The 27724-nt window shown below is 39.1% G+C and overlaps 2 protein-coding genes across 7 annotated transcripts in view; one reads left to right on the top strand and one right to left on the bottom strand.

Moving 5' to 3' along the window:
- The window catches only part of ezh2 (enhancer of zeste 2 polycomb repressive complex 2 subunit), a 50586-nt gene extending 38134 nt beyond the window's left edge, over window positions 1-12452 (top strand). For 4 of the 5 annotated variants that reach the window (XM_055657078.1, XM_055657097.1, XM_055657060.1 and 1 more), the window contains 6 exons: window positions 939-1117; window positions 5198-5293; window positions 7365-7446; window positions 7540-7620; window positions 7975-8059; window positions 12069-12452. In XM_055657078.1, the coding sequence (XP_055513053.1) occupies window positions 939-1117; window positions 5198-5293; window positions 7365-7446; window positions 7540-7620; window positions 7975-8059; window positions 12069-12129 (584 nt within the window). In that variant the 3' untranslated portion in view covers window positions 12130-12452. The remainder of the gene's footprint in view (window positions 1-938; window positions 1118-5197; window positions 5294-7364; window positions 7447-7539; window positions 7621-7974; window positions 8060-12068) is intronic. The other variant, XM_055657089.1, reaches the window with a different exon arrangement.
- Window positions 12453-13463: 1011 nt separating this feature from the next.
- Window positions 13464-27724, bottom strand: part of cul1b (cullin 1b) — an 86697-nt gene continuing 72436 nt past the window's right edge. For both annotated transcript variants that reach the window (XM_055657036.1, XM_055657045.1), the window contains 7 exons: window positions 27570-27701; window positions 20012-20104; window positions 19745-19792; window positions 19576-19658; window positions 19387-19492; window positions 17360-17473; window positions 13464-14094 (listed from right to left, as the gene is read on the bottom strand). In XM_055657036.1, the coding sequence (XP_055513011.1) occupies window positions 14014-14094; window positions 17360-17473; window positions 19387-19492; window positions 19576-19658; window positions 19745-19792; window positions 20012-20104; window positions 27570-27701 (657 nt within the window). In that variant the 3' untranslated portion in view covers window positions 13464-14013. The remainder of the gene's footprint in view (window positions 14095-17359; window positions 17474-19386; window positions 19493-19575; window positions 19659-19744; window positions 19793-20011; window positions 20105-27569; window positions 27702-27724) is intronic.

The raw sequence follows: 27724 nt of genomic DNA, 5'->3' as shown, positions 1-27724 counted from the left end.
TGTCGTGAATCTGTCAGAGCAGTATGAGGGCAGCCAGAAGTGCAGATGGCAGAGTGAAATATGTAATCTATAATGCAATCTGAGATCCGTCAATGGATAACTGGAAAATAACCACTCTTACCTCTGGTGTGAGGGGCTAATGTGGCCAATATATTCATTATGCTTGGGTCATTTACAATTCATTAAATATGATGCTCCTATCTTATTTTTTAAAGTATTTTTCTGGAGGCTGAGAGTGGAAGAGAAGGGAAGAGGAATATACTCCTGCGATTTCTAGATAATCACAAACATTTTCTTGCTGCTTAAACCATTGCATGAATTTACATTAGAAAGTGAAAATCGAAGTTATAACTGTCAAATTTGAAGGCCAGAACAATATGCAAGGGCAATATTGCTATTAATTTTTTTCGTCCAATATTCAATCTACTGTTAACCATTAATAAGGGATTGCGGAAAGGCATAGAAGCCTGGGAAAGTATCATTTTCATGATACTCAATTTTTAACACAGTACAAGTATAGTGCATTGCTACAAATTGTACATGTTGGCACAGTCTTAGCCAGCTTTTCATAATTATGGATTGATTCTGACTGCTAAATAATAAAATGTTTTAATGTACAATTTCTCTTCAATAAATTAGGTTAACAATTTAAAAATAAACGCTATGCATCATTATTTCTTTCTATTCCATCCATGTATTAGTTTTCTTAAATTGTAACCCTATGAATGCTTGTTATGGAAGGCATATTTGAACTTGCATTCATATGTTATTCAAATAGCAGAAAAGCTTATCATATACCTAATTGCAAATTGACCATTTAAGTTCAAACTTACTGTAAATGAGGATGCATAGTGAAGCGTTTAAATAGAATATGTTAGTTTATAATGCTTTAAATTCCACAGCAAAATATATAATTCAGCTGAATCTTTTTCTATTAGGTCAGAACAGATTCCCTGGCTGTCGATGTAAGGCACAATGTAACACCAAGCAATGTCCTTGTTATCTTGCTGTACGCGAGTGTGACCCTGACTTGTGTCAAACCTGTGGCGCTGCTGATCATTGGGATAGTAAGAATGTGTCCTGCAAAAACTGCAGCATCCAGAGAGGATCCAAAAAGGTAATTATTGAATATATGTAATTTTACCTGCGATTAAACCTAGTATTGGCATCTTGGTGCTGTTTTCCCATTTATTGAACCCAACTGTGGGCATCCTCTTCCAAAAGAATATTATGCAGGCGTGCACACTTGAAATGTTCAAAGCTGCCACGGCTGGCACTGAAGGTATTGCACTTTTTCAAGTGCAAATCCACAGTTCTCTGAACATAGCAGTACTGGTAGATAGGGTGGTGAAAAAGTACATATGGGATGCTTGCATCATCAGCCATGGCATGAAATATATGAGTTGGGATGTCACCAAAAGGCTTTAAGATATTGGTTGGGTGACACCTAATATATTGGCTGCAGTTCTCTGTTGTTGCACTACAGGAGGGATGTCATTGCTCTGGAGGGTGCAGAGGAGATTATTTGGGATGTTGCTTAATTAGAGCATTTTATTTACAAGGATTATAAAAAGTAAGATTATCCAGAGAAAAACAAACCCAGTCGTTCCATTCCCTCAGCATATGATAGCCCCGCCATCCCGGGAATTAACCTTGTAAACTACGCTGCACTCCCTCAATAGCAAGAATGTCCTTCCTCAAATTAGGGGGCCCAAAACTGCACACAATACTCCAGGTGTGGTCTCACTAGGGCCCTGTACAACTGCAGAAGGACCTATTTGCTCCTATACTCAACTCCTCTTGTTATAAAGGCCAACATGCCATTCGCTTTCTTCACTGCCTGCTGTACCTGCACGCTTACTTTCATTGATTGATGAACAAGGACCACCAGATCCCGTTGTACTTCCCCTTTTCCCAACTTGACACCATTTAGATATTAATCTGCCTTCCTGTTTTTGCTACCAAAGTGGATAACCTCACATTTATCCACATTAAACTGCATCTGCCCACTCAGCCAACCTGTCCAAATCACCCTGCATTCTCATAGCATCCTCCTCACAGTTCACACTGCCACGCAGCTTTGTGTCATCTGCAAATTTGCTAATGTTACTTTGAATCCCTTCATTTAAATCATTGATGTATATTGTAAATAGCTGCTGTCCCAGCACCGAGCCTTGTGGTACCCCACTAGTCAATGCCTGCCATTCTGAAAGGGACCCAATTTTCTATCCATGTCAGCACTTGTTTTAATATTGTGTTTCCTTACTGTAAACTGCTCCATTACAGCTTCACATCTAATTAACAGAGGCTTTACACTCGTGCCGTGGGTTCAGCCATCTTTATTCAGGATCCATCTTGGCTACTGCCTGACGGGTATTGCATCATCGGTACTGCACCACAGGTGGTGCTATTCCCATAACAGCACTCTACTCCCGAATACCATGTGCCCTAATTTTGCCCACTAATCTCCTATGTGAGACATTATCAAATGCTTTCTGAAAGTCCAGGTACACTACATCCACTGGCTCTCCTTTGTCCATTTTCCTAGTTGCACCCGCAAAAAATTCCAGAGGATTAGTCAAGCAGTTTGTATGTTCTCCGTGCGACCGTGTGGGTTTCCTCCGTGTGCACAGGTTTCCACCCACATTCCAGATATGCAGGTTTGTTGGTTAATTGGCTTCTGCAAATTGTCCCTTGAGTGTAGGATAGAACTAGTGTATGTGTGATTGCTGGTCTGTGCCAACAGTGGGCCAAAGGACCTGTTCCACACTACTCCTAAATTTTTTTAAAGTGCTATCTTCAGAATTCCTGTACATTTTGAAATCATCTTGAAGGTCATGGAAATTAAATTATGAGAAATCGCAAGAGCAGGTAGAACTTTGTAATCTCAACAAAGATGAAATGGTGCGCATGTTTTTAGTGTTTGAAAATGTTTTTAGTTAAAATGAATGGAGCTTTGTAAATCTGGTTTATATTCTGACAAGTCAATGTGATTGTGGAAATTTGTAAAAGGAATGTTCTGAAAATGGTGCATCAACAAAGTCCTAATTCTCTTTCTCTTGTATATTTTTCTTTTGCTCAACTTAATTTATTTGGGGAAGAGTGAGCAACCAATATCTTCCATAATTAATAATACCCTTTACCAATTTCATAATGCTTGCATGTTCTTTTTTCTACTCCAATATTAGTTGGTCAATGGATTACTGTTAGATATTAATCTTTCCTTTTTCATTATATTAATTCAGATATAATTTCTGTTCTAAGTTAACAAATTTATTTTTTCAAGTCAAGTCAGATTTATTCATCACGTGCACATAAAGTGCAGTGAAATGAACTTGCCAGCAGCGGTACAATAAAAAAAAGAACACACAATACACAATAAAAATTTAACACAAACATCCACCACAGCATTCATCACTGTGGTGGAAGGCACAAAATTTAGTCAGCCCTCCTGCATTTTCCCCCGTGGTCGGGACCACAACCCTCCGCAGTCGCCACTGCGGGCGGCCAGATGTGCAGTCAAGGTAAGTCCTGAATCGGTGCTTCCCTACCAGACACCGCGGCTTCAAGATGGTGTAGAGCACAGGCCGGCGGTCGAAGATCTAAAGTCCCCGCCGCGCCGCATTTAAAAGCACCGCAGGGCAGGCGGTCAGAGCTCTTCTCCAGGGATCCCCGGCGAGTGACCCCGCTCCGGATGGTAAGTCCCCACCGCACCCGCGGTTAGATGTATGCCGCGGGCTGGCGGTCAGAACTCTTCTCCGGGGTCCCCAACGAGGGATCCCAGGCTCCGGACGCCGCGCCAGCTGGAGACCGCAGATTCAGGCTGCCGCGGACGCCCGCCACCGCAGATTCATGCTGCCGCGGGCCAGCGAACGGAGTGCTCCCTTCCGGCGGCCACCGGCGAGGGCTCGCCCGCTCCGCAATGAAAGAGTCTATGCCGAGCCCGGGCGCGTCTGCGGGAAAGGCCGCACCGAACCTGTGTGTTAGGCCGAGAGGGAGGCGACATGGAAAAAGTCGCCTCTCCGTGGAGAAGGCGACCAAAGCGGTTTCCCCCTTACCCCCCCCCCCCCCCCCCCCCCCCCCCCCCCCCCCCATAAAGACACCGAGAAGCATTAAAAACACACATTGGGACATACTAAATAAACAAAAAAGTAAATAAAACTAACAAGCTGCTGGCCGGGCAGCCGGCTCGCAGCACCCCCACCAACGAACCGCTCACCCACCGACCAACTATCATTGTTATCTCTTGTACAGCACCTTGCATCTCTTCCTTCACTAGCCTTTCTTGTGCTAATATCACTGCCTGTTTGAATTATCACTACAAATTGTAATTTTCCTCTTTGTTTAGGATGCTGAGTGATTTAATCTAATATCTAGAAACATTCTTATTTTGTGAGATCTTTTATACTTATGTTTTATAATTGTTTGCTGACAATAAGCGAGATCGGTATTCTCAAAAACGCAAAGACATGGGATTTGTCAAAGGTCACTCGCAACAAACATTCTCGGCAATTGTGCTGCTGCATGTATATAGACCTGTGTTTCATCCGTAGTCGTGGTCGAATCTGGGTCTCCAGCGCTGCAAGTGCTGTTGAATTGCTGCTGGACCGTCCCCTTCCCCTTCCGAGTTTTCCATCCCTGTCCGGGGGAGGCCGGAGATCTTGCTGTGGCCGACCAGGCTTACATCCAGCGCGGAGAAGAAGCGCTAACTCCACTGCTCCGGGCTGGTGTCCCGTCAGTTCAGGGCTGTCGGTTAATCCGGTGGGACAGGCAGAGTTGAGCTGGAGTTAGCGCTTCTTCTACATGCTGGCTGTAAGCCTGGGCCGCCACTGCAACGGGCCTGTGTCCCATCAGTGCAGGGACATCCTGGACTTATCCGGCCGCCCCCGGACAGGGATGGGACACTCGGGAGGGGACAGGGACAGTCCAGTAGCAATTCAACAGCGCCTGCAGCGCCGGAGTCCCGTGTCCGACCCTGACTACGGATGAAATGCAGGTCTGTATTCATGCAACAGCACAGCTGCCGAGAATGTTTATCGCGAGTGACCTATGACCTGGGCATACGCAGTTGGAATACCGAACTTGTTTATTACCTTGTTGTATGAATGGACTAGTGTAAAATGTAAATGAAATGTAATTTCTATCGTCATAGTGTGTTTTTATTTTGTTGGTTACATTCTGCTTTTCTGTGTAACAGCATTTACTGTTGGCTCCATCCGATGTGGCTGGATGGGGCATCTTCATCAAAGAGCCAGTACAGAAAAATGAGTTCATCTCTGAATATTGTGGAGAGGTTAGTCAAAAATTAATTTGCATTTATAATGATTTGCAAGAAGTATAGAAAAATTGTTTGCCTGATTTTGTGATTTCGTACAAATTTTAAATTTCCCAATCGGTAAAATTGACTTGATTTTGTCTGGTGCAAGGTATATCCAGAAATGGCTTTTGTTTTGGTTTTCAACTAGCTGTGGTAAGTTGTTTTAGACTGCATTTTAAGCTTTTGGTTCAGATACACATGAGTTAAAGTTGCATATTTTTTGAGATTCATTCTTCAGTGAGGTGCGTGCAAGATATTATCTTATAAAAATGCTACAAGTAATGAGCCAGTTTAAAGGCAATATATGTGAAATTGGGATAGTGACGCTTCCTTACATGTAAATGTTAACTTCATTTTTAATAACTTAGAAATGGTAATCATTCAGTTTAGAATTTTGGTCTTGAGAGATTATTAAATCTATTTTGATCTCACATTGCGTGCACCCTTGTGAATTCTCAGAGCACAATAAATCATTCCCATAGTGGGCAGATAGGTAGCAGTAGAGAACATGCCCCAATCAGCATCAATGGTGCTGAAATTCAAATGGTTAGGGGCTTCAAGTTTCTTGGCATAAATATTACCCAGTGATTTGTTGTGGAACAGGCATATTGAAATGACAGCACACCAACGCCTCTACTTCCTCAAGAGCCTGAGGAAATTTGGCATGTCTCCAATGACTCTTACAAACTTCTACATAGGCACCATAGAAAGCTATACTGTTAGGTTGCATCACAGCTAGGTTTGACAACGGCTCTTGCCCGAGACTGCAAGATATTGCATGGAGTCATGGGTGTAACCCAATCCAGACTCCCCAATATTGACTACATCTACTTTACGCTGCCTGAGGAAAGCAACCAATATAATCAAAAGCCTTTTCACACCAATCGTGCCTTCATCCTGCTCCTGTCAGGCAGAGAATACAGAAACTTAAAAATACGCACCATCAGACTCTGTAATCAGCATCCCCTCTGTAATCAGACTTCTGAATGGTCCTTCCATAAACTTAACTAGGATGCAGTCGAATTTTTCTCAATTTCATTGCGGTCATTGGACTTTCCTTTGGATCTTTCCGTTTGCTTTATCGATTGCACTTGAGCTTGGCATGATTGTATTTATGTATAGTATCTGATTTGATTAGCTTTTCACTGTACTTTGGTACACATGTGAATAATACTTAAACCTAAGCAGGTGCAGTTTGATATAGATGAGGAAACAAACTAAACAGTAAGAGGTTGTTCAAGAATCGTAACAAGAATAGTAAAGATGGTGCAATTGAAGCGAATGTTATTAAATGCTAAATGTTATGTTCTGTAAGCCAGATTGTAAGGCTTTCTTTTGTAAGTTTATAGGTGCAGAGAGTTGACCACAAATTACAGTTCTATATTTTATATCAATTCTGTATCAAATTGTTAAAGACTACAAAATCCTTACAGTTCTGGTCACCACATTGCAGGAAAGATGCGATTGCAGTGGAAAGAAAGCAAAGGAGATTTAAAAGATTTTGCTGGAACTGGAAAATTGTAGCTGTAAGGATTAATTAAGTGGAGGATGCTTTCAAAGGAGGTGAATAATTGAGATGTAAAAATCCAGGTGTCTAGATAACTAGGAAGAGCTTATTTTTCTTAGCTGAAGGTTCAATAATGAGAGGACATTAAAGGGGATTTGAGGGGGAAAAAAAAATCATATTGTTCAGCTACAGAACATACCTGAAAGGACTCATCCATAATAAGAGGTACTTGGTTGCTCAAGTAAAGATCTATAGACCTATTACTGGAGCTTGGAATTAGGTTGAAAGTCAAGACAAAGAAAATGACCTTTAGCCCACTGCATCCAAATTAGACCTAGGCCTTTTCACAGGTAAAGCTGGGAAATACTTCTCCACTTGGGTAGAAACTTTCTATTCTACAAATAGAAATTGCTGCTGGGACAATAATGATTTTTGAAACCCGAGGCTGCTTGATAGATTTTCTATTCACAAAAGGTGTATAGCATTTTGTGTATAGTGGTTCCTATTTGTTCCATCATCTAAATTTAATTATCTTTTTAGATTATATCCCAGGATGAAGCTGATCGCCGTGGCAAAGTTTATGACAAATATATGTGCAGCTTTCTCTTCAATCTGAATAATGGTATGAATATTCACAATTTGGATAAAATACTTAAATAAAAGTAAAATCTGAAAAGTGTGTCTGCAGAAATAACTTGATTTTTGTTTGTTGCAGACTTTGTTGTTGATGCAACACGCAAAGGTAACAAAATACGTTTTGCGAACCATTCTGTCAATCCCAACTGTTATGCCAAAGGTAAGTGCCACCATTTGTCACTTTTGGGCTTCTTATCTGCAAAATTAATGGGAACCATAATGGTTTATACTAGTGACCTACCTGTGTCTTTCAACACCAGGGAACATGTAGCTAATTGCACTGCTAATATTTAATGGTAGAGATTCTCCAGAAGTAATGATGCTGAACATCAACCTCTTGCTCTGGTTGTGAATTTTAAATAAACCTGGGAATAATTGAGAAATTGAATAACTGAGAGATCATCAGATTTCTAATAATCAATAGACAGCGTTCATGAACAAAGTAGGAGTGGCATTGGGTTTAAGTGGTATGGGTCTTAAGGTATGGATGTTTTATTTTTCTCCTGATTCTTAGTAATGATGGTTAATGGAGATCATCGAATAGGCATATTTGCCAAAAGAGCAATCCAGACTGGCGAGGAGTTATTCTTCGACTATAGGTATGAACAGCATGAACCTTTAGGTGAAGAGGATCAATGGATAATATTTTGATGTTTATCTATTTGAATATTTCTACTAATTCAATAATCATTTGTTGAAATATTTTCAATGCTGAAATTTGTCTAAAATTTAGTTTTGCAATCAAATTTACTTATTACTGCAATAATGGTAAACTTGTTATAATTATGAGTGTTAATATGCTAGACGTTAGAGGCAGCCTTTTTGCAAAACAAAAAACTCCTCTTAAGGATGGAAATTGTTCATTTTGTGGTACTGGCAGTGGAATTGTCTTGATGGGCTAGTGAACTGGAGAATTCAAAATTGATTTGAGTTTTGCATCAATATAATCAAGCCTTAATAATCGTCACCTGAAATCAAGTACATTTTAACCATTCATTTTTTAAAAAATCACTTTAATCGGTTTCCTTTTGGAAAACGTGAGAGCTATAAAGTATGGGTTGATTTCCTGCAGCATTAGATGATCAAAACATGAGGAGTTTTAAGAATCTTACCAGTAAAATTATACTTTAGTTGTAGAACATAATAGAAAAGGACCATTCGGACCAAAATGTCCATCTCAAACATGATGCCAAGTTACTCCTCTGCTAGCACATTATCTATATCCTTCCATTCTTTACATCAGCACATGCCCATCCAATGGCTTAAATGTCACTGTTGTATATCTGCCTCCACTACATTTAGCAATGCGTCCCAGGTACCCAATACTCTGTGCGTTAAAACAAAAACTTGCCCTGCACATTCCATTTAAACTTGTCTCTTAAACCTATGCCCTCTACTCTTTTTGATGTTTGCACCTAGGGGGATGGGGAGGGAGGGTGGGGGCGGTTCTGACCGTCTACCCTGTCCTGCAACGTAAGTCAGTGGCCCTTTGTCCCATCAATGTTGTTCAGCATCTGATCTTCTCTCTCCACTATTACATTTGAAGCCAGTTGTTGTTCACTTCCTTCCCATCTGTGTGAAATGACACTGCATTGATATTTTGCACTCCTAAATTTTAACAAGATTTGGTAAGTATTTAGTCCCTTTTATGGTCCTGATTAGGTGCTTCCACACCTTCTGGGTAGACATTTCTAAAAATTCTCATCCCCTCAAGAAATTTCTTCTTGTTTGCCCTTTACTCCACAATTTGAGAATAATAATAGGAAAAAATCACATGTTGTTAAAGTGCACATTGCCAGATTTTATTAAAGGGTATTTTTATACATTTTAGTTTCACCATGTGGAAATTACAGCTGCGTTTATACATAGTCCCTCCATTTCAGGGCACCATAATGTTTGGGACACGTGGCTTCACAGGTGTTTGTAATTGCTCAGGTGTGTTTAAATGCCTCCTTAATGCAGGTATAAGAGAGCTCTAGTCTTTCCATTACCTCTGGAAACGTTTATTGCTGTTTATCAACATGAGGACCAAAGAAGTCATTATGAGACTGAGAAACAAGAATAAAACTGTTAGACATCAGCCAAACCTTAGGCTTACCAAAATCAACTGTTTGGAACATCATTAAGAAGAAAGAGAGCACTGGTGAGCTCACTAATTGCAATGGGACTGGTAGGCCAAGGAAGACCTCCACAGCTGATGACAGAAGAATTCTATAATAAAGAAAAATCCCCAAACACCTGTCCGACAGATCAGAAACACTTCAGGAGTCAGGTGTGGATTTGTCAATGACCGCAGAAGACGTCATGAACAGAAATACAGAGGCTGCACTGCAAGATGCAAACCACTGGTTAGCTGCAAAAATAGGATGGCCAGGTTACAGTACTTAATGGCCAAGAAATACTTAAAAGAGCAACCACAGTTCTGGAGAAAGGTCTTGTGAACAGATGAGATGAAGATTAACTTATCAGAGTAATGGCAAGAGCAAAGTATTTAGGAGAGAAGGAACTGCCCAAGAGTACAGATAAGGTTCACCAGACTGATTCCTGGGATGGCAGGACTTTCATATGAAGAAAGACTGGATAGACTCGGCTTGTACTCGCTAGAATGTAGAAGATTGAGGGGGGATCTTATAGAAACTTACAAAATTCTTAAGGGGTTGGACAGGCTAGGTGCAGGAAGATTATTCCCAATGTTGGGGAAGTCCAGAACTAGGGGTCACAGTTTAAGGATAAGAGGAAAGTCTTTTAGGACCGAGATGAGAAAATCGTTTTTTACACAGAGAGTGATGAATCTGTGGAATTCTCTGCCACCGAAGATAGTTGAGGCCAGTTCATTGGCTATATTTAAGAGGGAGTTAGATGTGGCCCTTGTGGCTAAAAGGATCAGGGGGTATGGAGAGAAGGCAGGGATGGGATACTGAGTTGGATGATCAGCCATGATCATATTGAATGGCGGTGCAGGCTTGAAGGGCCGAATGGCCTACTCCTGCACCTATTTTCTATGTTTCTAAGATCTGAAGTATACCATCTCATCTGTGAAACACAGTGGTGGGGATGTTATGGCCTATGCATGTATGGCTGCTGAAGGTACTGGCTCACTTATCTTCATGATACAACTAGCATAATGAATTCCGAAGTATATTGACACATCCTATTTTATCTATTAACAAGAACTTTGCATTATTACTTAATTCACTTGCTGCTTTCTGCTCAAGTTCAAACAAATGCCTTAAAACTCTGGTCGGCGGTTCATTCTACAGCAAGACAATGATCCCAAACATACTGATAAAGCAACAAAGGAGTTTTTCAAAGCTAAAAAATTGTCAATTCTTGAGTGGCCAAGTCAATCACCTGATCAGAACCCAATTGAGCATGCTTTTTATATGCTGAAGAGAAAACTGAAGGGGACTAGCCTCCAAAACAAGCATAAGCTAAAGATGGCTGCAATACAGACCTGGCAGAGCATCACCAGAGAAGACGCCCAGCAACTGGTGATGTCCATGAATCGCAGACTTCAAGCAGTCATTGCATGCAAAGAATTTGCAACAAAATACTAAACATGACACTGCTGTGTCCCAAACATTGTGGTGCCCTGAAAAGAGGGGACTATGTATAAACACAGCTGTAATTTCTACATGGTGAAATGAAAATGTATAAAAATGGCCTTTATTAAAATCTGACAATGTGCACTTTAACCATATGTGATTTTTTCTATTACAAATCTCAAATTGTGGAGTACAGAGGCAAATAAATAAGTAAGTAAGTTTATTGGCCAAGTATTCACATACTAGGAGTTTGCCTTGGTGCTCCGCCCACAAGTAACAACATGATATAGTGACAGTTACGAATGACTCGGAAAACACTAAACATTAATAATAATAAAACATTAATGATAAAACACCATTGATCAAGCATGTGAACTAACAAAATACCAGATCAATGGGAGACTACAGATTTTTGGCTGTTGAGTAGAGCAACTACTCGTGGATAAAAACTGTTTTTATGTATGGCTGTGGCAGTTTTGACAATCCGGAGTCGCCTTCCAGAGGGAAGTGATTCAAAGAGTTTGTGGCCAGGGTGAGAGGGGTCAGAGATGATCTTGCCCGCTCGCTTCCTGGCCCTTGCAGTGTACAGTTCATCGATGGAGGGAAGGTTGCAGCCAATAACCATCTCTGCTGATCGGATGATTTGCTGCAGCCTCCAGGTGTCATGCTTGGTGACTGAGCCAAACCAGACCATGATGGAGAAGGGGAGAACAGACTCTACAATGGCCGTGTAGAATTGGAACATCATAATGATGGGTCTTTGTCCCAAACATTATGGAGGGCATTGTGAGTGCCTATCCTTTCAGCAGTAATGAGAGACACTAAGGAGGCACTGCTATAGATTTAGAGTCATAGACTCAGGAAGCGAGGAACAGTCCCTTCGTCCCAACTTGCCCACCCCGGCCAATATGTCCCATCTACACTAGTGCCATCTGCCTGCATTTGTCCAATCTGTCCAATCCATGTACCTGTCTAAATGTTATAATAGTAAATTAGTCCTAAATTTGTGACCTTGCAGGACAAAACAGATTTACTTATACATTTAACTTTTTGTATTTTTTAGGTACAGTCAAGCTGATGCCCTGAAATATGTTGGTATTGAAAGAGAAATGGAAATCCCCTGAAATGAAACTGCCTCCATTAAAAGTATAGGCAGCTGATTCTATATTTCAGGATTTATGTACTGTATGCAGACATTTGAAACGGCTCTGGTTGATTCAAAAACTACTGTGACAATAATTTATACTGTAAAAAAAAAAAAAAAAAGCTTTTTATCTTTTCAAAAGCTGCCAGTTTTTATATGTGTACTTTTGCTATACACCTGTATGGTGAGCTGTTGGTGCAATTATAACATCAATTAAAACAGATTTGAATTTTAATGTAATTTGAAATTTATGAACTTAACTATTCTTAAATAAGGTCAAAATAAAATTAATGGCTTACACGATGGAATGAGTTCTGTCTCATAATTGGGGAGCACTGGATTAGTTTGGCAACTAATCTAGTAATGGCCATGGAACCAGTATCTATTTGTCAACAGAAAATCCTGGCTAAATCGTACAAAGGGATCAGCCATTTTTAAAAGCTGGTGACATAAATAGTACATTGGCAATAAAGAACAAATGGTATGATCTCAGTTGCAGTGCTAATATTGAAAGTAGCTACTGTGCCATTAACATTAAACCTAGATGCAAACTGGGAGATTCCAATTTTATAAAGTTGTCCCAACAATAGAAAGAACAGCAGAGGCTGCCAATAATCCTGCATTACCTAACTGGTTAGTTATTCATTGGTGAACTATGAGAAATGTAACCATATAACTATTATTTCACACTAATTTCCATGCAAATAGAAATGCCACATTTGTTAGCAGCTTGGATTTTGTTCACATACTTATCTTAAAACTGTTTACAGCAGTAGGCACTAAGTGCAAAATATCTGCCCTTTTCCTCTTAACTCCTTTCTAATCAGCCCCATGTTTTTGCTCCAGGCTTTCTCCTTTTGTAAAGAAATAGAGGGAAAACGCAGGCGCAGTAATTTATGGAAATGACACAGGTAGAAACTTAGCCTTTTCTTAAAAATCACTATTTGCATCAGCTTTCAGGTATTATGTGAAGCATTTAACCGTAAAAATGCTTTGATAATATATCAAGATATTACCTGCAACAATTGCAAACACCACATAAAACAGGTGGAAAGATGATAGCGAACAGGATGTGTACAAAATGTAGACAATGGAAATCCAATTCACACCTTATTCTCGATTCATGTTCCAAACCCAACTTATCAGTGGCATTAAAAACGTGTATATATAGTGAGTACTTTATACTTTTAAAACTCAGTCCATTGTTACATTAGTTTCATTTATCTTATCTTAAAAATTATTCAATCGGATTGAGTTTTTACACAGTGGTTAATAACTTTAACAATTAAAAAAAACCCCAACTAAAAAATCACAACTGTTACAGAAATCAGTAAATTTTTATTTATCACACATTTAAAAAATGAACCACACTATACAAATGGTTTCTCTTGTAGCAGATAATGCAGATTACACATTTTCTAAAGGGCTTGTTCAAATTCACTAGTATGCTTTTGGAAAGTGCTGCCAACATTGCATTCATAAATTAGTTTTTCCTGCTGCCTGTTATTTTCAGAGCAGTGGTGGCCATGTATAGCTGAAATAGGTTTTTAATGCAGATAGGCAGTAGCATGCAACCCCTACGTAGAAGGTTCAACTCCTTTATCATTTGCTGAATTAAGGTTAGGGGTTTCTTTTGATATTTACATAGTGAAATGCAGCAATCCTGAGAACAGTTCAGTAAAGTAAAATGACTGGCTGGCAATTCCTCTCTTGGTTAAAAGGAGGCCCAGCAGGCAGCAGAAAGCTGCGATGTTCAAGAATGCAATCTTACGTTCCCATCCTTATCACAAAACTAATAGCATTCTCTGTATTTGAGTCAGTATGTCTTAGGAATGAAGTTTTTATTCAGACACTTGTATTATATTTAAGCCAAATAACTGTAAGTGTCCTTCTCCCCATCCACACGTTCCAAATACTCCTTTTCTATCAGAATGTCGATGCATTTCTGTAAAAGAAAAATTACTTCAGTATAGTACAAAATATCTTTCCTACATTAAAACAAGTGCATGACAATATAAACACATTCCAACTCAGAGTTTTAATACAAAACCTAACAAGGGACTCCAGTGTAATAACACTTTGTTAGGACATTTTATTTGCAAATAATTGGCTAATTAATATTTTCATTAGAAGCAACAGCTCAGTACTAAATGCACATGACAAAACAAATGTAGGTCTTTTGGTACAACTACCAGTTACGATTTTGCTAAACACATAGTATAAGTATATTAATGTAAATATACTGTCATTTTATTCAATAATGGGATGTAGGTAATAGCACCGTCAAGTCCCTGCAAAATTGCTCCCAGTGTTATTGGATAGGGAGTGAGGTATCATTGGCCTTGTGAAGATGAAGCATTGGTGCTAAATGTCCACATCAGCATTGCATATGATATGCTGTGATGGTTTTCATTTGCCTGTTGTCCCTTTCCTTCCCAAGCTTGGGAAGAAATTTCACCGGTGCTCAACAGCAGAGTTTTGAGAACTTTTTGAATTTGAATGTTCCTTGATGAACACAACTTTTATATTTGCATAAAGTAATTAATTCAGTACAGATTCTGTGTGGTTTAAAGTTGTTAAAATATATTTGCAAAAAAGCATTAAATTTCAGCATTTGTAATCAGTTAAATCATCAACCAAAGGTCCAAATTTCTATGAAATTTTAATTCTATCAAACTAACCACTGGAATTGCTGGCTCAAGTTTTTTTAAATACCAAAATCGAGAAATGCATGTTTATAGCTTTAAAAAAAATAATTATTGGTAATTATCAGGCCGAATAAGCACATATCTGCATTAACTCTGTATTTCAAGTCAAGTCAAGTCAAGTTATTTGTCACATACACATACGAGATGTGCAGTGAAATGAAAGTGGCAATGCTCGCGGACTTTTGTGTGTAACGAGATAAAATAAAAATCTCAGTACAATCTATTGACTTTGGTTAGTAAAACAAGATGTGAATGAAAATTATACCTTAATTTATATTCATGTTATTTATTCAGTTGAAACAGCGCATCTAAAGTAACCCTGAAACTCTGAAGTGCCTTAAAATGATGCATAAAACCTAACTGCAGTTGAAGCATCTAAGCAATAGAATCTGTAAATTATATTGCATGCAAGTGCTAAAGCTGAATAAAACTAAATTTAAAATTAGAAGCTGGGTATTTGCAGGAGAACAGGACATTGAAAAAATCAGTGACATTTTATTTGCTGATGTCATGTAGGACCGATTTATTTAATTAAATCTAAACTCTCATTTTATTATTAGAAACGCATTGCCCAACTGGGGACAACTGCAAGCACTGGTCTTTAAATTCTGTTTTTTAACATACCGTGACATTCAAGGAATTTTGTTTTCAATTTTTTTAATTCAGTATCCATCTACATGCCCATTAACTTGTGCAAATGGCTGTTCCTGACAATAAAGAGCCTCAAGTACATGGCATCAGAGGTTAGATCCATACTCCTTTGTCCATTGGGAAGACCAATCTGTAACAACAGTTCTGTCCCACAAGCTTTGTGCTCAAATTAACTGCCTACTGCAATGCCTTTGCGCAATCAAAATATTCCTGAAACTTAAAATATCCTACATTAATTGAAACATTGGGAGATCAATCAGCAGATGGATGCGATCTCACTGGCTCTCTACTCTGTTCTGGATCACTTGGACAACAAAAACTTGTATGTCAGGCTGTTATTCATTGACTACAGCTCGGCGTTTAATACAATCATCCCCGTCAAGCTTTCAGATCTGGGTCTCTGCGCATCCTTCTGCAATTGGATCCTCTATTTCCTCGACCAGTCTGTCTGTATTGGTGGAAATGTGTCATCGTCGAAAACAATTGGCACGGGAGCACCTCAAGGCTGTGTGCTCAGCCCCCTGTTTTACTGATTGCGTAGCCAGCCTTGGTGCGAACTCCCATCATCAAATTCGCCGACGACACCGCTGTTATGGCACGAATCACTGATGGTGACGAATCAGAGTATAGAAGTGAGATAGACCGATTGACCAAATGGTGCCAGCACAATAACCTGGCTCTCAACACCAGCAAAACCAAGGAACTGGTTGCATCGTGGCTTGGTTCGGCAACTTGAGCGTCTGCAGTTGTATAAGACATTGGTGAGGCCACATTTACTGTATTGTGTTCAGTTCTGGGCACTGTGTTATAGGAAAGATGGTGTCAAGCTGGAAAGGGTACAGAGAATATTTAGGAGGATGTTGCCAGGTCCAGAGGGTCTGAGCTTTAGGCAGCAGTTGGGTAGGCTGGGTCTCTATTCCTTGGAGCGCAGGAGGATGAGAGGTGATCATATAGAGGTATATAAGATCATGAGAGGAATAGATCGGGTAGATGCACAGAATCTCTTGCCAAGAGTAGGTGAATCAAGGTCCAGAGGACATAGGTTTAAGGTGAAGGGGAAAAGATTTAATAGGAATCTGAGGGGCAACGTTTTCACACCAAGGGTGGTGGATGTACGGAACAAGCTACCAGAGGTAGTTGAGGCAGGGACTATCCCAACATTTAAGAAACAGTTAGACTAGTACATGGATAGGACCAAATGCCGGCACGTGGGACTAGTATAGATGAGACGTGTGGGCAAGGTGGGCCGAACTCAGTTTACAACATCCCTTAACTGCAAGCATTGGCCAGTTCATGCTTTTATGTCAAAATTAATCAGAAGGGAATAATCAGCTAATTATAACACTTATTGTAACAGACCTATATCATTTATAACAGATGCAAGGCTTTATGATTTTCAAAGCCGACTTAATTTTCAATATCTAGATATTTGTAACCTAATTTAGAGAACCATTTTGTTATTTTTGATTTAAACCCAATTTTTGCCAATTTGTTGCTCAGTTGTTTTACAAGGTAAGAACTGGTATCCATTATATATTGTTTATCACTTCTGAAGACATCAACATTTAGGGAAAGTACTTTTAAACATGATTTAGTATACAACTATGCATAAATAATTTCCGATGTCTTTCAAGTAATCTTAATAATTATTCTAACCATTTACCAGGAAAACAAAGTACCGACTTATTTGTTTCTCAAAAAAAGCTACATCTTCTTCCTAATTATAAAATCAATTAATACTTATTCAAACATGCATACTTTAATGCTTGATTTAGGATCAGTATATAGAGGTGTATATGATCATGAGAGGATAGGATCATAGGATGAAATGCAAATATTTGAAGAGCGTACCTTAATGACGGGAACCCTGGGTTTAAACCTGGAGGAGAGTTGGTTCAGTACTTCTGCCAGTAATTGCTGATGTTTCAAAACTTTCCTCATTTTCATTATTCGTACAATTGCAGCCTTGGAAATTGCAAGAATATCAGGAAAAAGGATTAACATTATTTGTTGCAAGATTCATTGGTACAAATTAAAACTGTAAAATGGTAGAGCATACTTGCTGCCTTTCTAACTAGCTACCCAATTAACCCTCATGAACATTCAAAGCTCTTTGAAGTAGTGAAATAATTTACTTATTTCAGTGAGATCTGAATATCAGAGTTTAAAATTGTATGAAGAGTTTCTATTGCTTTGAACCCAACCTTCTTGCTCACTTTACCTGCAGTTGGACTCTTGTTAGATGCTCTCTAGTCATGATCAGAAACCTTTCTATTAGTGCAGATATAGCTTGACCTGCTGTGTAGTTACTGGAGATTTATAAAGGTTTACAAAACCTCTCTGCTTTTACATGCTTTACCTTTTAAGGAAACTAAACATTCTAAATAATGCAACAGCTTTCACCATATCCATGATTCTGTACACAACCTTACAACAAAGGTTTCAATGGAGATATATAGAGGCTAGATGCCTGAAGGGCTGGTTGAATCAGTATATTTTAACAAACTTGAAAGAAGGCAAGCAACAGAAGCTGCGGCTGGCTAATTGACTACTTAAATCTGGTACTTTCCTGCAATAACTCCATATCCCCTGATATCCAAAAAGCAGGGAAGCTGAGGAACAGAATTCCAGAGCCGAGGACCTGAACTATGGCAGAACATCCAGTGGTGGACAGATTAAAATCAAGGAAGTGTGCAAAGTCAGGATTAGAGCACTGAACTCGCAGATAATTTCATCATGAATATTTCAAGAGGGTTTGTATTCAAAAACAGGGATGTAATACTGAGGCTCTATAAGGTGCTGGTCAGGCCACATTTGGAACATTGAGAGCAGTTTTGGGCACCATATCTGAGGAAGGATGTGCTGGAGAGGGTCCAGAGGAGGTTTACAAGAATTATCCCAGGGATGAGTAGGTTAACATATGATACGGTTTTGATGGCACTGGGCCTGTACTCGCTGGAATTTAGAAGAACGAGGGAACACCTCATTGAAACGTACACAATAGTGAAAGGCTTGGATAGAGTGGATGTGGAAAGGATGTTTCCACTAGTGGGAGATTCTAGGACTAGAGATCATAGCCTCAGAATTAGAGGACGTTCATTTAGGAAGAATTTATTTAGTCAGTGTGGTGAATCTGGAATTCTTTCAGAAGGCTGTGGAGGCCGTCAGTGGATATATTTAAGGTAGAGTTAGTTTCTTGATTAGTACAGGTGCCAGAGGTTATGGGGAGAAGGCAGGAGAATGGGGTTAAGAAAGATAACTCAGGATTGTATGGCGGAGTAGACTTGATGGGCCAAATGGCCGAATTCGGCCATATCACATGATCATGATCTTATGAAAACAAATAGGAGTAAGGCCATGAAGGAGCTGGGAACATTAAATTTAGATAATGTGGGACCAAGAGCAAACAAGAGGTCAGGAAGGGAGCATAAGAACAGTAAAGAGAGTAATCAAGCACAGAAACAGGTCCATTGTTCCCTTCTGACCATCTAAAATTGTTCACAGTGATCCCATTCACTAGCAATTGTTCCATAGCCTATTATGCCTAATAATTCAAGTAGTCGTCAAGATGTTTCAATTTGGAATAATTTATATTAATAGAAAGTGAATAACGAGAGCATGAAATCTGTACAACCAGCACCGTATGAAAAGGGAAACAAGATTGAAGATGCAGACTGGGCTTGATATTTGATCCCGACCAAATATGACAATAAAAGTATTTTCATGATGTGTCTGAATTATTCATAACTAATAGTTTTTTTTGGAAAGCATACAACTAACACGTTTAAAAATATATGCAATCAGGCCTGATTATGAAAAGGCCAATAAAATATGCTTAAATCAAGATATATATATTTTTTAAATCAGAAAGGACTTACCTGAATCAACAATTTCCGATCTTCTTCAATATTTTTGTGTGTAGTCTCCTGTTCTTGTTTTTGTTCAGTCTTCATCGGCACATTAATGTTCACCCTCAGCTTTTTACTGCAAGGAAACAGCTCAGTTTAGGAAATACAATGCTAAACAGCTCAACAACTGTGATTTTCACAACTTCTTTGTTTGCTTACTTTTTGTACCCCAAGTACAGTTTAATTAATGTGTCAGGCTTCATTTCTACTTCATCCACATTTGCATTTTCATCTTCCAAAACCTGAATAAACAAAACAGGTGACTAAGGCAAGTTATGTATTTGATTACTAAATGACAATGGTCTCAAAATAACAAATCGGCACTTACCAGTAGTTTGGACTTCAAGAGTATCTGTAAAACCTGCACCAGTATATCCTGAAATCAATATTTTCAAAACAAAAAATGAGTGAAATCGCAAAATTAAAAAACTTTTCACCCCACAATGAACAAAATGAAGCAGATAAAGGCCAACTATTCTAACACAAATTTTTTTTTTTAAATGACTCCTTAATTTTCAAGGCAGATTACCGAGAGGAAACGATTTAACTAATGTTGTACCGGCATTATCCCAAAGGTGTCAAGATGACTTCTCACCATTTTTATTTGAGTGCTGTCCGTCAATTGTTGAACAGTATAGGCATCCTCTGTGTTATATTGAAGTAGGATTGCCATCTGGAATGTGGATGCCTTTGAATATAAAAGTAAATTAAATTAGATCCAGACAAATATCTGCCTTGCCTATTATTGTATGAGAATTTGTATTATTTGTATGACCACTCCACCAACGTCCCCACCCTTTTTTCCAATATTTCAAGACTTTAATTCTCAATAAGTAATCATTTGGAATGTTAAAAAAAGTGGTTGTGCCAAAAACGAATTCAAAGGCATTAAACTTGTACAGCCTGTTTTGGGGACTGCATAAAACAAAAAACAAAAACTTGCATCTAAATAAATACATTTCAATAAACTTGACAACATTCCAGCTGTATCATTTCTGGTAAAATACATGTTGAAAAATTGTCATGGCTTAAAATTCAGTAAATGGATTTCAAGATAAACACTGAAGGTACAAAGTTAATAGGACAAAAAGGGAATGAAATAGGTTATAGAGCAAGAATTTCAAACTTAAAGTACATGACACTGCCCCGAATGGTCTGTGTAGTTTTTTCCCAATCATTTTCTTTACAAACAGGAGACCATGCAGCCCATCAGGTCAATGCCATGCTGCAAGACCATCAATTCCATTCTCCTGTTTATTTCCACACAACCTATTCTCTGCCATTTACCCATCAACAGCTCCCGGAGTTAGATAGAGCTCTAGGGGCTAGTGGAGTCAAGGGATATGGGGAGAATGCAGGCACGGGTTATTGATAGGGGACGATCAGCCATGATCACAATGAATGGCGGTGCTGGCTCGAAGGGCCATCTCCCGCACCTATTTTCTATGTTTCTATGATTGTCCTGCCATCCAAACCAGGGGCAATTGACAGCGACCATCTCGAAACATCTTTGAATTGTGTGAAAACCAGCACAGATGGGGTAAACCCATGTGATTATAAGGAAAATACAAACTTCACGCAGACAACAGCAGAGGTTAGCAACTACATCTTTGAAATGGTTGCCACAACAGATGGAAGACTTGAGATTGGCAATCAGGGGACTGATAGAGCAAATGATGGGAGTAGGAGAGGTGGGAATGGATGAAGAGACCCGTTTAAAGAGAGGAGGGGTGATGGCCTGGGGAGAAGTAGCAGATTGGAGAAAGTGATGTGGTAAAATAGGCTCGGACCAAGCATTTCCTACAAAGCAACAAGCAACCAGTAACACAATTACATGGCAATCATTGAAAGATTCTCACCACCTGTGAATGCAAAACAGAGGCTGATATGCTTCTCTCCCATTCACATGATAAGATCTTTGGTATTCGCAAAGGACTGTTCCACATCAAAATGTTAGTTGTTGCATATTTATGACAACTATAGATAGACACAAAAGGCTGAAGTAACTCAGCGGGTCGGGCATCATCTCTGGTGAAAAGGAATGGGTGTTGTTTCGGTCGAGACCCTTCTTCAGACTGAGAGTATAGGGGAGAGGGAAACTCGAGGTATGAAAAAGTACAGAACCTTTTCTGTATAGTTGACAACTATGTTTAACTCTGATTCACCATCACAATATGTCACCCAAGTAACTCTACATTGATTATTCATCTAGGTAGAAACATCTGCTTAAACTGGATACCAAGTAGAGCTCCAAAGCTCAGTCTCCATGACAAACTTCATTTCTAATCACAAATTCCATCTCACTTTCTAGAACAAAGTTCTGCCCATATATCTGCACTATAATCATCCATTTCCTGCTGTAAAACATTTAAAATGTTTTACCTTCTTTCAAATCCACAGGTTCATCCCTGCCAATCTCTCTCAACACTGCAAACTTCCAAGAAATTTGTTTCTTCAATTATGTGTTGTGGTGACCGTTTGACCCAAAGCACCTTGAGTCTCACTTGCACTTCTTACAACCCATCAGCATTCAGTATTCACAATGTGGCCTCCTTTCCACCAGAGAAACCAAATAGTTTGGGCAATAGTAATAGTTCTGCAGAAGTGAGACGCTCAGTTTCCAATTGCCATCTCAACCTACCTCCACTCTGACCATTTGACTGTAGCCCACACTGATAAACAAGGCCCAGAGCATCCTTGAGGAATAGCACCTCATCTTACATCTGGGCGCAAGCAGCCGAACTGACTCAATATTGGATTCTCCAACTTCAAGTAACACACTCTTTCTTTTTCTTTGTGTAGAACTGGCCACTGCTGCCTTCTATTATTTTACCTCAGCATTTTTATTCTCTTAATAGTCTGACCAGCTGGTCAGGCCCTATACCTTTGCTGTCAGCAACACCCAGTGTGCTTGTAACTGCAACATTAACTCATTTGGTCCCACCCTGTCAGGGAAACCCCCTTATTTTCAATCCATTCCTCCCACACATTCTCTATTACAAAAAAGGTGTCCTTCAATGTCACCAGCTTCTCTAGTATTATTTACTTTAAAAATGATTTTCTTCATTTTTAATTCTCACTGGACACCTGGCACTCTCATATTTATGATGAATATTTTTCTGTCTTCCTTCACAAAGCAAAGTATTTAATTTCAGTGGCATTTTCATTTCACCCAACTGTGATATGCATCAACACCTGCCCTTGCTTGTCTTTTTCATTTTGCCCACCAATAGAAATTCTTCATCCATTTTTGTTCATTTTGCTAATTCACTCTTATATTCTTTCTTGCCTTTCTTAATCAATTTCTTGAGACTTCTTTGACGAGTTCAAAAATGTTCCAATCCATAAACAGCAACTTTATAACCCTGTAGAAACTAGGAACTGCAGATGTTGGTCTTCAGAATAAGGACATAATTCAGTGGGTCAAGCAGCATCCCTGGAGAACATAGGTAGGCTCGGGACCGTCCCGATCTGAAACATTACCTATCGATCTCTAGAGATGCTGCATGGCCTGCTGAGTTATTCCAGCACTCTGTGTCTAACGTTATAACACTCTTCTTTTGATTTAATACTGTCTTTAATTCATCCTGTCAGCTGCTGATGAAAATCATGTTTTGCTTCTTAAAACACTAGCCCCAAACTGTCCATCATATTTTCTTAAATGTAATTTCCTCATCAACCAATGTCCACTTACTCCTCATACATCCATAGTTTTCTTAATGTACATTTAAGAGCCTAGCATTGGAATGAACAACATTATTTACAAACAATGTAACATTCTTGCTCTTTTTTGGACATTGTTTCCCACACACGTCTTTACTACTAGATTATTAATGAACTCTTCTTCATTGCATGATACAAAATCTGAAATTGTTTTTTGGTTAGTTGGCTTCTAAATTCTATCCCTACATGCCCAAATAACTGCTGCTGAATATCTCACACCAAGAATGCTGGATCAAATGCATGAATAATCAATTGTGTGAGAATAAACCAGCATATATAATTCCGAGTCGTTGAATTATGCAGCACAGAAACAGGATCTTCAGCTCACAGAGTCCATGCCAACCAACAAACCCCTCTACACAAATCAGGTTTTATTTCCCCACCAAATTCTACCACTCACCTACACACTAGTGAGAATTTACAGCACCTGCAACCGACCAACCCACGTTTCTGGGATGTGGGAAGAAATTGGAGCACACAGAAGAAACACGTGCATGGATAACATGCAAACTCCACACAACCAACACCAGAAGACAGAAATGAACCCGAGTCACGAGCTGAAGATGCAGGTCTACTAGCTGTGCCACTTTACTGTGCTTTCCGTTGCCTTGACTCACAATTCTTTTCCATAGCTTTCAGGTCCCATTTCCTTCCTTTAATGGTAAGATGTCAGAACTGACATAACCATTTCATCAAATACAGGGTGAACTGAGATTTCCATAGATAAAACCAGGAAGATAGTATTCATTCAATATCTTTTCAGCATTATAGCTTTGTAAATCAAGAATACCTACTCATTACCTTCCCATGTAAAACCATCATTGGTTTATTACATAAGGGATGCTCTGCCACTGTTATTTTTCAATCAAATTTCTGGAACATGATCAACTTGTTTTATTTTATGAAATGTTTTTTCTAATTTCTGAAGAAATATAAAAATATCTTGATTTTAAACATTCTTCAAAATGCAGCTAAACCATAGCAGTTGTTTCAACCAAAAAATGTTAGCCATTTATTCTGTATTTAAATACCCCAGCTTCACACCTGACAACACATCAGAAAATTTCAATACTCAAAAACAATGACATGAGAAGATCGTCAAGTCAGGATCAAATCGGGTTAATAAAAATAGTCTTTCAAAGAAACTGTGACAGATGGTGTGGGTCATGAAGTGATAGTCAAAAATATGTTGTCACCTCATCAAAACATTACAAACAAGCCACAGGTTCAGAAAATGAAATAATATTCAACCTGATGTTTTCCAAAAGGGTCAGTAAGAAGTCATAACTTGATATTTAGGTCAGATGTCCATTTACAAAAAAATGATCAGCTGGGGATATGGGAATAGAGTTTTGCTCATTGATCAAGTTCCCTAAGACCAAAATTGTCAAATAAACACCTAAACTATATTACTAAAAGTCTGATCTTGGCCACTTCCTGTTGTTCTGTATATTGATTTTAGAAAAAAAACACCCATCTTACTCAGAGTCCCCCTCCGCTGGGCAGGACAAGAGGATTTTTCCCATTGATTAAAAATAAAAGAGTTATTTGTGTTTAAAAAATGTTGAGATTCTCTCTCCTGTCAATCATGCCATGAAGACCACGCCCCTTCTGGTGGGAGAGGGGGGGAGGGACTATAAAACCCAGAAGTGTGGGCATGGCTCAGTCTCTGCAAGATGGAGGAGGGAGAGGTCACGACTCGCTGTCTTCAGTGGCCTTGCACCCTGCTTGAAGTGATATGAAACTGCACTTGAATTGGGTGGCCTTGCACCCTGCTTGAAATTAAATTTGAGTCAACTGCCAGCCCACCAGCCATGAGTGAGCTGCCAGCACAACAGGCTTGAGTGACTGAGCCGCCAGCCCAAGAATCCATTCGGCCCACAATGTCCATACTAGCCTCTGGAAACCAGTCCCTTCAGCCCACAACACCCATACTAGCGCTCCAGAAAGCCCCCTCCCCCAATGGCCACCAATATTGGAATTGGTGGAGAGGTGGAATATTGCGGTGGGGGACCAGCACTCCCGTGTGATGCTGGTACCCAACGGGTCCCACTTAGTCTAGTAACTTATAAAGGCCCATGTAATTTATGAATAGGCAGAAAGTCATTTGATGGTGGAAGGTTGCTTCTCGGCCTGTGACTAGTGGTGTGCCTGGCGACAGCCTACAACAGCACCTACGTCAGGAGAAGTCAAGCTACGCTCATTGGCATCAAGCCAACTGTCGCCGGAAAGTTTTGAACATTTCAAAATCCAGTAGCGACCAGAAAAACGCTACGATTCATTGGGCGATTGAGGAAACTACTCACGACCATACAGGTGACACCCCGGCGACCATGTGGGGCCAGCCTAGTCACCTGTAGTCACCTAAAAAATTGCCTAAGTGGGACAGGCCCATAATGGAAACCCCAGAGATTCTGGCACATGTTACATTGTCAAAGCATTTGCTCCAATTAATCACATGTTAGCTTCAATGACAATCTGGGAGGAAAAAAAAGAACTTAAGGGGAGTGAAGAATTGAACAAAATAATTACTGCAAAAGTGTTTAAGCACGGGAAAGATTTGAGACTCTAAGAACAATACTCTGAGAACTGTGAGCATGTTATCTCAATTTGATTATCAGATACGTTAAAAAAAATGTAGAAGCCACCATCAGAAAAAGGAAAAATGCCTTAAACTCATATAATGAAAATTTATGTCGGTGGATAAATTTGGATGTACAAATGCTCATTAAAATTAAACGGTTTCTTCCATATACTCTCATTTGCAGGTTTTATTATTTTTTAAATTTACAGTAAAATTCCAATAATCCGTTCTCCAACTACTCCCTACAGTTCAGCACATGGATCACCAGGTGCTGATTCCCCCATTCCCTTTCACGCACGGGGCCCCGATTCCCAAGTTTCCTTGAAACCCACCTGGATTTTGCTCCCAATGCACACTGGTACACTGGGAAAAGTTATCCTCTTACTGTATAACATCATAAAAAGTGAATTAAAAGTGTACTGGAGGAAAAATGGGAATAACATTAAATGGTCCAGAAAATCTGCTAGTCTAGCAGCACCTGAACATGCTACATTGGAGTTTTACTGTGCATAATACAAAAACTTCCCATCACAGGAAGAGGTTACAAAAAATAATCTAAGCATTGTCTAGTCACTACCAGATGACTGAGGGGGGTGGAGGTATACTTGTGGATGAATTATTGGCAGTGGTTATCTTTCCAGATAATAGCTTATCACAGATCAACATGGGCAACATTATTAATGTAAATTAATTGATGACTCAACTGCCATTGATCTGTTTTATCAAATAACAAATTACCAAATACATCTTGAGAGGGTGACAAACGTCCTTGCTAGCAGAGCTCCAGCCAGATTACGAGAAACGTTTTCTCATGCAAGTGCAGATCCTGCGCTCAGTTATGAGAACGGCATCTTATTTGTAGATGCTTACGCTCAAACCTTACCCACAAGCTACATAACCCAAGAAAATTGAAACCTTTGACGGAGGTATTTATAATGAAGACTATCAAGACAACTCTATTCAGAAATTCTTTCAATAAAATGTATTGATAATTAGATTGCTTGTAATATTAGCTTGGGAAGGTTATAAATGGGACACAACTCAATAATTAACCTTTTTTTAAAAAAAATTGGTGGCAAGTTTACCTAAGCAAGATATAACAATTTTTTCAACTATCCAAAGGAATTAATTAGGCAGTGTATTCTATCAGAAGATTGATGACTTCCCTCTAATAGTGATAAACGCAGATAGGCCAACATTATAGCAGTAATACATATGATGTACAATATGTCTGACACAGGAGGTCCATATTCAAGGCTAAATGGTTTTATAAGCCAATCTTAATGCATTCAAAAGAGCAATATATTTACTGAAAAAGGTGAAATGCTGAAAATACTCAGCCAGAATCAGCAAGAAACAGTCAACGTTTCAGGTTGGTGACCTTTCATTTGTGTTTATTTCTCCACGGATGCTGACTTTCAGGACTTCTAGCAGCTTCAGTTTTTATTTCAAATTTTCAGCATTTGGTGAATATTTACTTTCATATTTACTGAAATGGCTTGAATAGACATGAAAGCGTTTTTCAAAAGAAAATGCAGACTTTTATCCAACAAAAAGTATTCAGTCATGATTTGGAAATCATATTGCTCGTATCAAAGTTAGTTAATTGTGACAAAAAGTACCATTATTCAACAATTTGTATCATTATAAACCTTAGAACATCCTGACTTTCTCCACTGAAAGATGCTTTATGTATCTTATTTGTACATTTCTGCTCCAAAAATAAATTATTAATTATAATAACCTTAAATTTGTTCATCTGACAAATTTTCTAGGTAGTGCATTATACATTTTGTGGCAATACCCAAACCATGCCAATTACTTAAGACTATTGAACACATCTCACCTGCAAGGTATACCTATTTTTAAAGCAGTTTGTGACTAGCTCTCCTTTTGACAACTGGTAGAGCCATGTCAACTTCCGACCACTGTGCCGACTGGCATAGAAAGCTGTGAACCTCTGGTAACTCCGTTCCAACTGCAATAACAAAAAGCTGGCAG

This window comes from Leucoraja erinacea, chromosome 2 (genome assembly GCF_028641065.1).
Source record: "Leucoraja erinacea ecotype New England chromosome 2, Leri_hhj_1, whole genome shotgun sequence".
Classification (NCBI taxonomy): Eukaryota; Metazoa; Chordata; class Chondrichthyes; order Rajiformes; family Rajidae; genus Leucoraja; species Leucoraja erinaceus.
This window is presented reverse-complemented; position numbering and strand designations above follow the sequence as displayed.